General features: G+C 40.1%; 1 protein-coding gene across 4 annotated transcripts in view; it reads left to right on the top strand.

Moving 5' to 3' along the window:
- Positions 1-12,750, top strand: part of PCNX1 (pecanex 1) — a 121,700-nt gene that overhangs the window by 43,689 nt on the left and 65,261 nt on the right. For all 4 annotated transcript variants that reach the window (XM_084847712.1, XM_084847694.1, XM_084847686.1 and 1 more), the window contains exons 2-6: positions 1,556-1,764; positions 3,001-3,106; positions 4,137-4,182; positions 6,474-6,563; positions 10,122-11,807. In XM_084847712.1, the coding sequence (XP_084703838.1) occupies positions 1,571-1,764; positions 3,001-3,106; positions 4,137-4,182; positions 6,474-6,563; positions 10,122-11,807 (2,122 nt within the window). In that variant the 5' untranslated portion in view covers positions 1,556-1,570. The remainder of the gene's footprint in view (positions 1-1,555; positions 1,765-3,000; positions 3,107-4,136; positions 4,183-6,473; positions 6,564-10,121; positions 11,808-12,750) is intronic.

The following is a 12,750-nucleotide window of genomic DNA, read 5'->3' as shown; positions in this document are numbered from 1 at the left end:
CTATAACTCGTATCATCCCTTACCTTTGCCAATGCTGCATGGGACAGATAGGAGTTGCAGTCCAAAATATCTGGAGGGTACCATGTTGAGGAAAGGAGCTCTGCGTTTCCCAGTTCAAGGCCTGGAGTCTTTCAGACCAGCACATCCTTTTTCCTTTACATAACTATGATGGGCAGTGGTGGTGGGTATTTGGGACCTTTGAATCAGGAATGGTTGAAATGGATGAAGTTTAGAGTCAGTGAACCTGATGTAAACTTGATAGTAAAACAAAATCTAAAGGATTTATACAGTATTTTTCCAAAATGAATGAGTGCTCACAGTAAAAGGTACTTAATTAAAGGTGAGCATCCATTCCTTTAAAACAGCAGTTTACTCGATAGTGCCCTGGGAGCCTCACTAAAGGCCAGGTGGGTGGTGCATAGGAAGGACACAGTAAAAGAGACATAAGATATATCTGTGTAGTAGTAGCATCCAGGAAGTATTGCTGGGGTGTGTACATTCTGATATAAGGAAATACTGGGCAACTTAAAGGAGTGGGGTGGAGGGGCATGGAGCATGCCTTTTGCATATTTTTCCATTGTTGCCATATAATGCTTTGAGGGAACACTGACTTGGAGTATAATGTGCATGTGCTATACTATTGCACATCCAGGAAAAATATCAGAATGTTAGAAACTGTGTAGAGGACTTAACAGTTGCTAAGAACTTACTGATTTTGGTGCCTTGGTCCCAGCTATCAGCTCGAGTTGAGTGAGTAAAAGTCAATTACATCTTGTCAGAAAAGCAATTCCAATCAGTGCAACCTTTTAACCCCTTAATATTAATTAAGCTGTTGGAAAGCAATAGTTTGGTCATAGCCTACATTTTGTGATCTTTGTGTAATAACTTGTTGGTCAGTAAAAAGGATTTGGTTGAGAAAGGTCCAATGCACATTCCTAAAGGGTTTTTTAAAAACTTGTAAGCTATGAGATGCACTTGAAATCTCTGTTCTAGGTTCTAGAGCAGGGATAAGGAACTGGCAGTCCTCAAGTAGGGATGAGCAACAGCATCTTCAGCTGACACTATTACTTATGTTAAGTGTGTGTGTGTGTGTGTGTGTGTGTGTATGTGTGTTTGTTTTACTAGCATGACCTAGAAATCTGCTTTAAAAAGAAGTATCCAGTACAAAATATGAGATACTTTATGGAAACATGGGTACAGATCTATACCATCCCTATACTGAGAAATATTATTCCTCTTATTAAAAACACAAGAGACAATGTCATAGCGTTTGCATCCATGATGTTGCAGATAAAAGTCTTGATTTCAGTGCAATTTCAAGTGTGAATGGACTTGGGTGTGCTTAAGTCAGTGTTAGAATGTGATCTAGGGTTTTTTCTCATATTCAGAATGAGACCTCCATAGGGGCAACTCTGCATAGAGTGATAGAAAATTCCAGTATAGGGGGCACTTATAGATTATCATATGTAAATTGAAAATCTAGTCACAACTGATTTTCCTATTTTCATCAATTACCTTAATTATTTCTTTTTCTTTTTCTTGTCTCTTTTGAAAGGCCCTTCCTTCTTCCATGGTGATTGTAGCAATCTACTGCCCAGTGATAGCAGCTCTCTTCATTGTTCTGAAGATGGTAAACTACCGTCTGCACAGAGCACTTGATGAAGGTGAGATTGTGGAAAGGAATGCCAGTGAGCGTATGGACAGAGGTGCGAAAACAGAGCAAGATAACCCTTCTGCCAGGAGAAAGGATAGCAATGGACCTAGGTAAGGAATCTTCTGTGTCTGCATTTTTGATGTACACATAATATATCATTTATTCTTTGTTATGACCTAAAGGCCTAAATTAGTGGACTAAACTCAAAGCAAGGTAACACATTAATTTATTTAATATCAATTGGATCATACATCAGGGTAATTCTATTTAATGAGAAATTTGGGGTGTGATCACCTGAGCATACAAGGTGCATCATTTCCAGTAACTCCAGAGCAATAAGACTAGTGTATGGCACAATATGACCCATCTGCCACTGTGCCATAAACTTCAGTTGACATACCTACCTACTTTCTAGTGGCTCCATTTCCTTTGCCACAGGTTTTTCACCTTGAGAAGTAGATAAGAAACCCGAACAGATGACAGAACTGCCTTCTGGTCTGAGTAGAGCCTGACTGCAAGCCCAGTCACTTCCTTTGGGGACACTTATATGGCTTTTGGGGAGGGCAGAGATTTGTGATGAAAATTCAGTGACAACTCTCCCTGTGTATTTCACTGCCATTTGCAGCTTCTCCCCACTGTACTTCTCTTCCTTCTCATGCTATGCTGTGCCTCCTCCATGCAAACAAATGCGTATATTGGAAGAAATTCACACAAAAACACATAGGCATTTTTGTGTGGTTTTGCCAAAATATGTTTTCAAACTGATGCAGAAATGGGATGGAATGAAGTTGTGCTTCAAAAAGTTCAAAAATTATAGAAACCAAAATGGACATCCTTACATTTGTATTGATGGGAATATAAAATTAGACTCCTGTTATGCTTTGTTGAACAGCTCTATTTTAAAAACAGCTTTTAAAAGAAGCAGTATGGACTGAAACAAGAATTAAGTTGCGAATTGCTCTATCCATTTGAACCATTCCTATCTGCCATTTTACCTATAGAAATTCGGTAACCATGATCATAGTACTTCAGGTTCATCCATTCTGCTTGAAAGAATTAAGATCTTCTACTTAGCCTGACATCCTGGTTTACATTTTTCTGGGGAATATCTTGAAAGTATGCAAGCAGTATTGCCTAATGTTATTCAGATGAGGAAGGAACTGAGCAAAATCTCTGCAGCCATTTTGACTTTGCTGGCAGCAGTGCTGATTTTTCTATATATTCTCAATAGATGAGCTGATTGTTATCAGTTGAAGCAAGACTTACCTCAAGTGTGCCTTTTGAATTAAATTGACACAGTTAACTAGGATAATATCTAAAATTTATTAGAACTCTTCATATTTTAGTGATCCTGGCGGAGGGATTGAGATGTCAGAGTTTGTTCGAGAAGCTACTCCACCAGTAGGCTGTAGTTCACGAAATTCCTTTGCTGGCCTAGAGTTAAATAACCAGGTAAGAATTAATCCTGCAACAACTGATTCTGTTTATGCACTGTTATAATGGTGACTACTTTTTCCAGTTAAGATCAGTTCAAAAATTCACCAAAACACGATGTCATATTTTGGTTTATTATTTCTGTCTTCACTGTGTTTTCTTTGCCTTTTAAAGTGTTCTTTATTGCTGGGTGGGTTGTTTCAACTTTTTACAAGATTTACAAGATTCTTGCCTATTTCAAGGTCATGTGTATCTAAAACTGTTAAGTAGGGATACAATCCTATGCATGTTTAGACAGAAAGAAGTTCTACGACTCCAAGCATGCACCCTAGGATTGCACCCTAAAAATGTTTTTCTTTATTAACTTGTTGAAGACATTCCTGCATTGAAATAACCAGTTTTGTTGCTCTTCTTTGTGACTGTTTGTTTTCATTCTGAGCTGGGTTGGCTTTTTGAAACACTTAGTCCACTTTAAAGAGGAAGATGAGCTTGTGAGAATGGAAAGATACTAACTTCGATGCTTCTTTCCCAGCAAATCCTTGCTCTTGTCTGAGACTTAAATGTTTTGTAGGAGGCAGGGAAGATGTTTGCGCATATGAAATGAATAATTATTGGTAGTTCTTTACTTTGCAATTCTGGTGAAAGGAATTATCATATTTTAAAATTATATATATATATGCGCGCCTGCATATATTATAGTTATTTTGTGCATTAACTACTGAGGGTCTCTTGATAACTTGCAAACTACTTTGTTTGCCGCCCTCTAAAAATGTATTCTGTGAGGTGTTCAAGAATTTGTTTTTTTTCTAGAATAGGAGCATAAGTAGCAACATGGTTGTTGTTTTGCAAAGTAAAAGCAAGCAGTTATATGATTTATTATTCTTTTTCTTACAAGGAGAGCTTTTTTTTTTTAAAGACTTTTCAGCCACCATATTTCTGCTGCAAGTAAGGGGGAAATCAGTCAAGTTTGCTTTATCAGTCATCTTTGTTTAGGCAGATTTTTTTTCTATAGAAAAAAGGATTCTGTAACTCATCTGTTCCATTTTAGATTGGATCTAGTTTATCTCGTCATGGAACTGCAGCTACCATTAAAGGTAAGACTTTGATCTTAAATTCATCTTCAGGTAGCCTCAGCAGTCACTACTGGTGTCAAGCAGCTTTTCCATTTTGGCATTTCTATCAATATATAGTTGATACAGCGGAAAATTCCACACAGTAGAGCAGTCTTCCTCAACCTGGTGCCACCCAGAAGTTTTGGGCTACAGCTCCCAGTATTCCTGGCCATTGTACATCCTGGCCAGGGCTGATGGAAGTTGAAGTCCAAAATATCTGGAGGGCATCAGGTTGAAGAAGGCTACATTATAGGAAACAAAATATCCTTAATGATCCTTGAGACCTAGTAAGAAGTACCTTTAGAATAAGCTATAGAATGTTACTTCAACCTGTTTCCATAAATACTTGCCTCTGTCCATAAAATGGATTTGACAGGAGTTACATTTCTCCTTTTCATTTTCCCCCCTGTAGTCATTGGCTACCATATTACACTAACATGCTGCCTTCAAAGGTGAAGGCTCCTATTCTAGAGTGCTGTGCCAAAATATTTTGGAGTAGATGGCTTTATAAACCAGAAAATAGTGATTTGTTTGTCAGTGACTATGCACATCCCTTATTAATGTGTTCTGTGACATTAAGCTTGCAGTCAGAGAGCCAGTTGATGACCTTTACTTTCTACTGTTCTTGCCTTCAGCAAGATAGCCAACCACTAAAGACTGCAATGCTTTCATCTTACCCTTCGTAGTAACTCTTACCTCCTAACATGTATGAATATTGCTGAACCACCAACCTGATCGCTACAGTGTTTAGCACCCCTTCAGGTCTGACCATACTACTCGTGCCTGATGTGACTTCTGCTGCCCAATGATTTGGATAAGAAAAGATGCACAGCTTCATCCAAGAGGCCTATCCTGTGACACACCTTTCCTGACCACTATTTCATAAAACCATGCACAGCCCCGCAGCCCTGGGCTTTATTTCCCAGCACGGTAGAACCCGTAAGCTATGGTAGCTTTGTAAAACACTGTTTGTGTATTCTTTAGCTTCAGTCCCTGGTGTTTCTTTTTTTACAGGGTCCTAAGAGGCTAGGCTGGGTCCTAAGGGGCTAGGCTTCTCCAACTAAGACATCACAGAGCTACTACCAGTTTGAGTAGCTGCCACTGAGTGATGTATGGGCCCCCTTGCCTCTCAGTTTGCCCTGGCCACTTTGGCCAGGTTTCATTTCTTTCTCTCACCATAAGCACATGCTGGTTAACAAGTGTCTGGTGATAATTTTCCTTCTCTACTTTCCTATTCTGGAAGCACCACTGCTTGAGTTATGTCATCCAGCACTGAATGTTGGATGGTTCTGTAGAGAGGCAATAGATGCATGGTAAAAACTGCAGTTGCAGATCATTGGGTGCTGCTGATAGTACAGAACTGCTCATGAAGGGAGGGTGGGTGAGTCAGTGCTTGACAGTGCCTCCATGCAGATGTTCTTCTCTCTCTTCCTTAAGCATAATTCAGTGTCCCCATTCCACTCCCTCCTATGGTCACTTAGTATACTCTTTGCTGTTTTCATTGAGGGTATACTTGTTGGGTGAGGTAATGGTGTTGGGGACCACAGTTGCTTTGTGAATGGAAGCAAGCTGGCTCTAGTCACTGTTTGATTTTCTGTGCATCCTCAGTGTGCTTCTGCAGGGAAGAATGGGATCAGGAATGAGGGGCCATCAGTGTCATTGGGCAGAGTGTTGTGTGCTGTTTCATTCCCCTGAGAGGAATGAGACTGCCCATGGTTTTAGGATTTGTTGCCCATGTGGAACCTCACTTGCATTTGGTATCCTCACCATGTGACATCTGTGTGGGAGCCACTGGTGCTACCTGTTGAAGGAAGGCCTGGGGCTGTTAATTGGGAATAATAGGTGTGCACTGAAATACAGTGTTGTTGCACAGTGTTGGCATAAGAAGTAGTCTTATCCTAGAATCGTGGATAGGTTGCTGACTAACTGACCACCACTTGGTCTTCCCTGCCATGTCCCCTTCTCTGCCCAGTTTTGTACTTGCACCAACATTGTACCAGCAGCATAACTGTACAGCATAAATTCATGTGCTCTAAGTGTATGGTTATAAAATGAGTTCAGTTAGCTGTGCTGTTACTGTGCAGTGTTGCATTGATACAAGTACCAATGCTCTTTTACTCATGTGGTACACTGGCAGGATAGAATTTATTTCATTAAAATCATATGTAGCACTTAGGCTTCCCAGCTAGAAATAACACCTCTCAAAAATGCATTCTATTAGGCTTACAGGATAGTGCTTTGTAAACTAACCCTTTATTTTTGTTGATATACAGGTGATACAGACACTGCAAAGACTTCTGATGACATCAGTCTGAGTCTTGGCCAGAGTTCTAGTCTCTGTAAAGAAGGGAGTGAAGAGCAAGGTATGGCTTGTGCAAGGTGTTATATATTAAGGTCAATGAGATGCCATTTTGGTAAAAATGAGCATCAGCAGTCTTGAAATTACTATTTTGCATGGTAATAGCAGTTTAACTGCATAGTGCGCTGTCACTAATTGACATATATCTGTTCGGTAAGCAATCCTAAAGTGATGGTGACAGTCGCAGCTCCAGTTTTATGTCTGTAAAACCCTTGTAATTAATGTTTTTAAAGTTTGCTGTCTGGTGCCTGTTCCATTTTTCTCCTGTAGTGGTTGTTAGATGTACTGTGTTTTCCTCTGTGGATTCCTATACAGAGGATATGAATCTTCATAAATGTAGTTTGCAAAGAGTTAAAATGAAACATTGATGGTTTTAAGGTTTGTCTGCAACAGACATGATGAAGAGAACTTCCCACATAACCATATGGCATGTTTCACACACTTTTAGATCTGCAGCATTTTTGCAAAGTGAACTTACATACTCAGCATGACATTCATGCAACATTCATGATTGGATGTGCACAATTATTTTTGTTGCTACACAAGACTTCACCAGCAGAAAGTCAATTCATTTTAACTATCAGGGCTGACTTCTTGTATTATTTCTTATAATAGATTGTATTTGTGTGTCCCCTCTGTTACATGCAGCCATTTGATATTTGCCCCAGAAAGTCACCTCGCCTAACAAAGGCAAGACTTCCTGCAGACACCTATGAAACTTTTTCTCTTGCCCTCCTTGATTTAAAAGGGAACATATCACTAGTATGCCGTTTCAGTGCTTAATTTACACACAGGATATACAACACACAAAAGTGGCAACTCCTGTCTAACTTTCCTACGTAGCACTAGGCAGATTGGTACGATATTATCTTATCAATCCTCCAGTCATTCTGGGAGGCCAGCCAGTTGTAGTCTGGTCAGAAACAGATGGATAGGGTCTCGGCTCCTTTCTGGCTTGATCGTCTTCTCACTGGTCTTATGCCAAGAATAATAGGTTTGTATCTGTAGAGCAGTTATTGACTAGTCCACTCTAACTACCTAAGGCACGGTGGGGAACTGGTGGCCCTCCAGATGTTGTTGGACTGCAACTCCCAACAGCATGGCCAGTGGTCAGGGATGATGGGAATTGGAGTGCAACAACATCTAGAGATTTACAGTTTACCCAACCCTAATCTAAGGTTTTACATATGATGCTCTTGTTCAGGCAGAATAATACTGCAGGTGCAATATACAAGTCCCTCCACGCAAGTCTGGGTGACCTCTGCCTGTGCTCCACCCAGGTCTGGAGGAGACACCCTTGGGTCCATTCCAACTGTATGATGATGATGATAATACAAATTTATGTTGCACTCTATACCAGAGCACATTCCAATTAACCCCAAAACATACAACACATTAATATAAACAAATTCAGTAATTACACATTAGATAAACTACTAATCAAAATTTTAACAAGTTACAACCAATCAATTAAAACAAGGAACCGACTGAAAAACCAATTTCAAACCGGTTATTCCTCACTCCATACACCAATGCCTGCGGCTCTGAGTCAAACAAATACGTTTTCAAGCCTCATTTAAATTTAGCAACCTTATTTCATCCTTGTATGTTTATGCTTGGCCGGACCTCATATTTCTACAAGCAGAGTTAGCGCTCCCGGAAAAATCCTACTCCTCAAAATACTTCCCTTAACCTATCCCTCCTTATTTTCTAAAGTTAACTAGATATAGGATTATACAACACCAATTGAGCATCTCGCATGCCTGCACACAAATCATAAACAGGCCCTGGAGCCTCTCAGACACTACCACATATGAAGACTTCCACATTTTGCAGGATATTTCAAAACACTACACCCAACAAGAATTGTTGACTTGTGTATGTTGCTCTAAATACACACACTGTAAAGACCAGTGTACGTATTCATTTCTGCTCGCGCGAGCGCACACACACATACACACACACCCAGGACCAAAAACAACTACTGTTGCGGTAATGTGTACATTTTAATATAAATAGGAATCTGTGCAACACCGCATCTTCTGCCTGAGCGGTCCTTTATTCATCTGGATTTAAACCATTATTTATATGCGAACAACTTAGCCCTGTTTCTAGGCAAACTTTCCTATAAACAATATGAGATTTGGAAAATCTTCTTGCAGAATTTCTGGTGATGTGCTGATATTCTCCATGGATGGGTGTGTGTGTGTGTGTGTGTGTGTAAGTAAATGTATGACAAAACTGTTCACAGTTTTGCCCAGTGAAAGTCTGCCCTCTGTCCCAAACATTCCGTTCTGTTTTCTAATGTGCAGATTTCCATATCATTCTATTTTAAGCTCTCTTCTCTGTGCCTCCTTCATGCTTCCATTCTTTAAGCCTGGGGTCAATATGTTCTGTGTTGCTTTTATCAGTGAAGACTTGCAAGTGACTGCCATGCTGGGGAGCTGTAGAGACGCTGGAAAAGAGACTTGATTATGATAAAAACTGTTAAGCTTACGTGGAAAAGAAAACCCATAAAAATGATGTGCCACCCAAACATTCACCGTGGTGGATTGGATCTAGATATGCCCATCTGCAAATGGAAGGACTCCTTCCACTCAGGGAAGGGAGCCTGATCCAGTGGAGGTTCCCGCTGGAGAAAATGGTGGGAGATAAAACTTGTGCTCCCTATGCCTCTGAGACGCTGCTCCAGAGGGTCAGGGGGCACTCTGGAATAGCATGGGAAGTGGCACTGCGGACTGCAGGGGAAAGGAGGAATTGGCAAATATCACTCTGCCCCACCCCTTTCTCCAGCAGAGCATTCCGTAAGTAGAACTCAGCTCATGGAAAATTTGTATTGCACCAGACTTTAAAAAGTAATATTATTCCAATAATAATAATAATAATAATAATTTGATTTGATATCTTCACTTAAAATAACATGCTATTTGGGTCTAATCTAGCATTGCATCCCAAGGTATTAGTCATGGACACTGCATGTTCCTCACTACAAGGAGATGTAACAAATGAACTGCACTATGCTTTGTTTATTTGAACAGTTATTTTCAGATAAAGTGGTTAGGGAGATACTGTGTTCAAATAAAGTGCAGTCCATTTGCTTTCCCCCCACAGTAAGTGGGTAAAATATGTGTGAGAGCCCAAGACTAATAGCAGATGGAGAATTTTACCCTGAATATAATGCCTGTACAGACCCTATATCACCTGCATTAATCTTAATTCCATATAACAGTTGTCTCAGTTACCATTGTTTATTGCACTGCATTGATGGGCTCTGATCTTCTCTCAAATAGATTTGCTTACATGGTGGATAATTAAGAAGGTGATAGACATAAGGTTCATGTGTCATTTAATAGTGGTCATTAGAACAGATGCTGGGTGTACATGTTAGTTAAAATGGGAATTCAGAATAACAGTTACTTTGTGGCAGCTATTTAATGCGGACATACAAATATTAATTGTATCATGTAGAAATTACATGTCTGAACTCAAACTACCACATGTAACTCAAATAGCTTAATTTGCGTACTTGATTGAATGTTCCTTTTTATTTTTAAAAAAACAGATTTGGCAGCTGATCGGAAGACTTTCCACCTGGTCTCCATTGATTCCTTTGTCTCCATTCAACCATCATTGTCATCTGCCCAGGAGTTGCCAAGGGATAGCAGTGACAAAGTGTGCCTCCCTAATAACCACCACGTAGATCAATCTATATCTAATGCATGTGACACTGAAATGGCTTCCCTTGTACCTTTACATTCACACTCCTATAGGAAAGACCATAGGCCACGAGGGGTTCCAAGGACTTCTAGTTCAGCTGTTGCATTTCCGGATGTATCACTAAATGACTTTCCCCTTTATCAGCAAAGGCGAGGGCTGGATACTGTTAGTGAATTAGAAGCTTCCAAACCCCGATCTGGATCCAAAGAATCTTTAACTGAAAACTCCTGTATTTCTGGAGTCTTTCAACTGGATGATATTCTGAAATGTAGCAGCCCACAGCTGCTGACGAAAAGCAGCAAAAGTAAATCCTTACAAGCAGACAAAAGCGTGGATAGTCTCAGAAGCTTGAGTACTCGAAGTAGTGGCTCAACAGAGAGCTATTGTAGTGGGACTGATCGTGATACTATCAGTACTGTCAGTAGCTACAAAAGTGAGCAGACAAGTTCCACTCACATAGAAAGCATGTTGTCGGAGCACGAGGAGTCCCCTAAAGAAGAAAAGAAAAGCAGCAAGAAAAAGGACTGCTCTGTTGATTCTGATGATTGTAGCTTTGCTACTGACAAAAGGACTAGTAGTGAAAGAACTGCTATAGAAATGAGTGCTAGTAGTTGCATTCAGGAGCAAGGAGGTTTGAACGCATCAGAGGAGATGCACAATCAGAGGGCCCTTAGTACCTCTCCTTCAGAAGAAGCAAACAAGAATCCTCATGCAAATGAACTGACAACACAAGCAGACCAGCCTCCTGGGAAACTTGTTGAGAAAAAAGATGAGCAGAAAGAGAAATCTTCCATGGTTGACGCAAGAACTTGTAAGGAGATGTCTGGAAAGCAAAAAGAGGGGGATGTGCGGCCTAAATCTTGTAGCTTAATTCACCGGACAGCTTCCGCTCACAAGTCCAGCAGGAGGAGGACAGGGAAAAAACGGGCTAGTAGTTTTGACACAAGTCGGCACAAGGAATATATTTCCTTCCGAGGTGTATCTGGTACCAAACCCCACAGTGCCGTTTTTTGCCATGACGAGGACTCAAGTGATCAAAGTGACTTGAGCAGGACCTCGAGCATGCAGTCAGCCCACCACTTCAGCAGTGATAGCTCTTCCAGCACCACCTCCCATTCATGCCAATCTCCCGAAGGAAAGTACAATGCCCTAAAGACCAAATATATTGTAAGAGAGAGGGGCACAGACTTGGAAAACTCTTACAAAATCCACTTGGGCTCTGAGGGAAATGGCAAAAAACATTCAACACGACGGACTTCCAACGCAAACAGTGCCAAGAGTCGTACCAGGGTATTAAGCTTGGACAGTGGTACTGTAGCCTGCTTGAATGATCCAAATCTAATGATGCCAGATACCATAAAACAACTAACAACTTCTAAATCTGACTTAGAGGCCAAAGAGGGAGAGGTGCTTGATGAGCTATCTCTGTTGGGAAGGGCTTCACAACTAGAATCAGTCACTCGCTCTAGGAATAGCTTACCAAGCCAGACTATGTTTGCTGAAGGGGAAGAGCAGGAACAGGGAAGTGTGGGTAAGTAATCAAGATTGTGAAATGCAGCACTGCCAGTCATTGCAATTGTTTGCTTAATAGCTTCCTTTCTATTGGCTTTTAATTAATTACAGTATTCTAGTATGAAGCCAGTGCCTTTATATGGAAGCCTTGTACCTTTGGATACTACAAGATCATTTTATATTAATACTATTTTGAGTTATTTTTCTGTTTTGTAAATAGTAGCATGGTATTACTACTTTTATTGGTTCTCTAGACATAAACTGAATAGTACATAAAAATATGGCACTTTAAAAATGTGTGTATAAATCTTTTAGACTGGTTTACCTAGCTTAATACTTACCTTCTTTTTGCTTTATCTCAAATCATTTAATTACTTTAACATAAAAGCTTAATGTTGTAAGTACTTGGATTCTTCATCCAGTCAGTATACTTGCAGTGCTTCTTGATTTCTTTCATATCTAGCTTATATCCTGTGCTGTTTATAGGCAAGGGCCTCTCTGTGTACTTGTGCCATTATTGATCAAAAAAGGATCTCTTTTCTTTTCCTGTAAAATGTGGTATCAAAAACTTATCAGCATGGCTAATCTGTGTGCATCGTACAATTAGTTCTTGGTGTAAGTTTGCCTTCATTAGCAGAAAGGTGTTTATTTGCCATAGGATTAATATTCATTGTCACCAAACTCCTTCTGTAGGAACATGGATGTAACTTTAATGACAATATAGTATAAAGTGTAAAATGGAGCTTGTTTTCATCTTCTGAAATGCCTAGTAAAATAGTTCTTGCGGTAACTATTGGCCCTTGAAGTAGACGCACATTTTTTTGCTCAAGTCAATTAAAAAAAAAGGGGGCAATTAGATCAGCTCTCTGTCCTCCTCTACTTGTGCTGGTTGACACTTCTGAAATCCAGGAAAGCTTTCTTTTCCTTGGTGTCACTGCTTTTGATCGTTTAAGTATGCTGTT

The sequence above is a fragment of the Heloderma suspectum genome, chromosome 1 (genome assembly GCF_057233095.1).
Source record: "Heloderma suspectum isolate Gila_16-S chromosome 1, 16-S_ref, whole genome shotgun sequence".
Taxonomy (NCBI): Eukaryota; Metazoa; Chordata; class Lepidosauria; order Squamata; family Helodermatidae; genus Heloderma; species Heloderma suspectum.
Note: the sequence above shows the minus strand (reverse complement) of the source record. Positions and strands in the feature narration are given on the sequence as shown.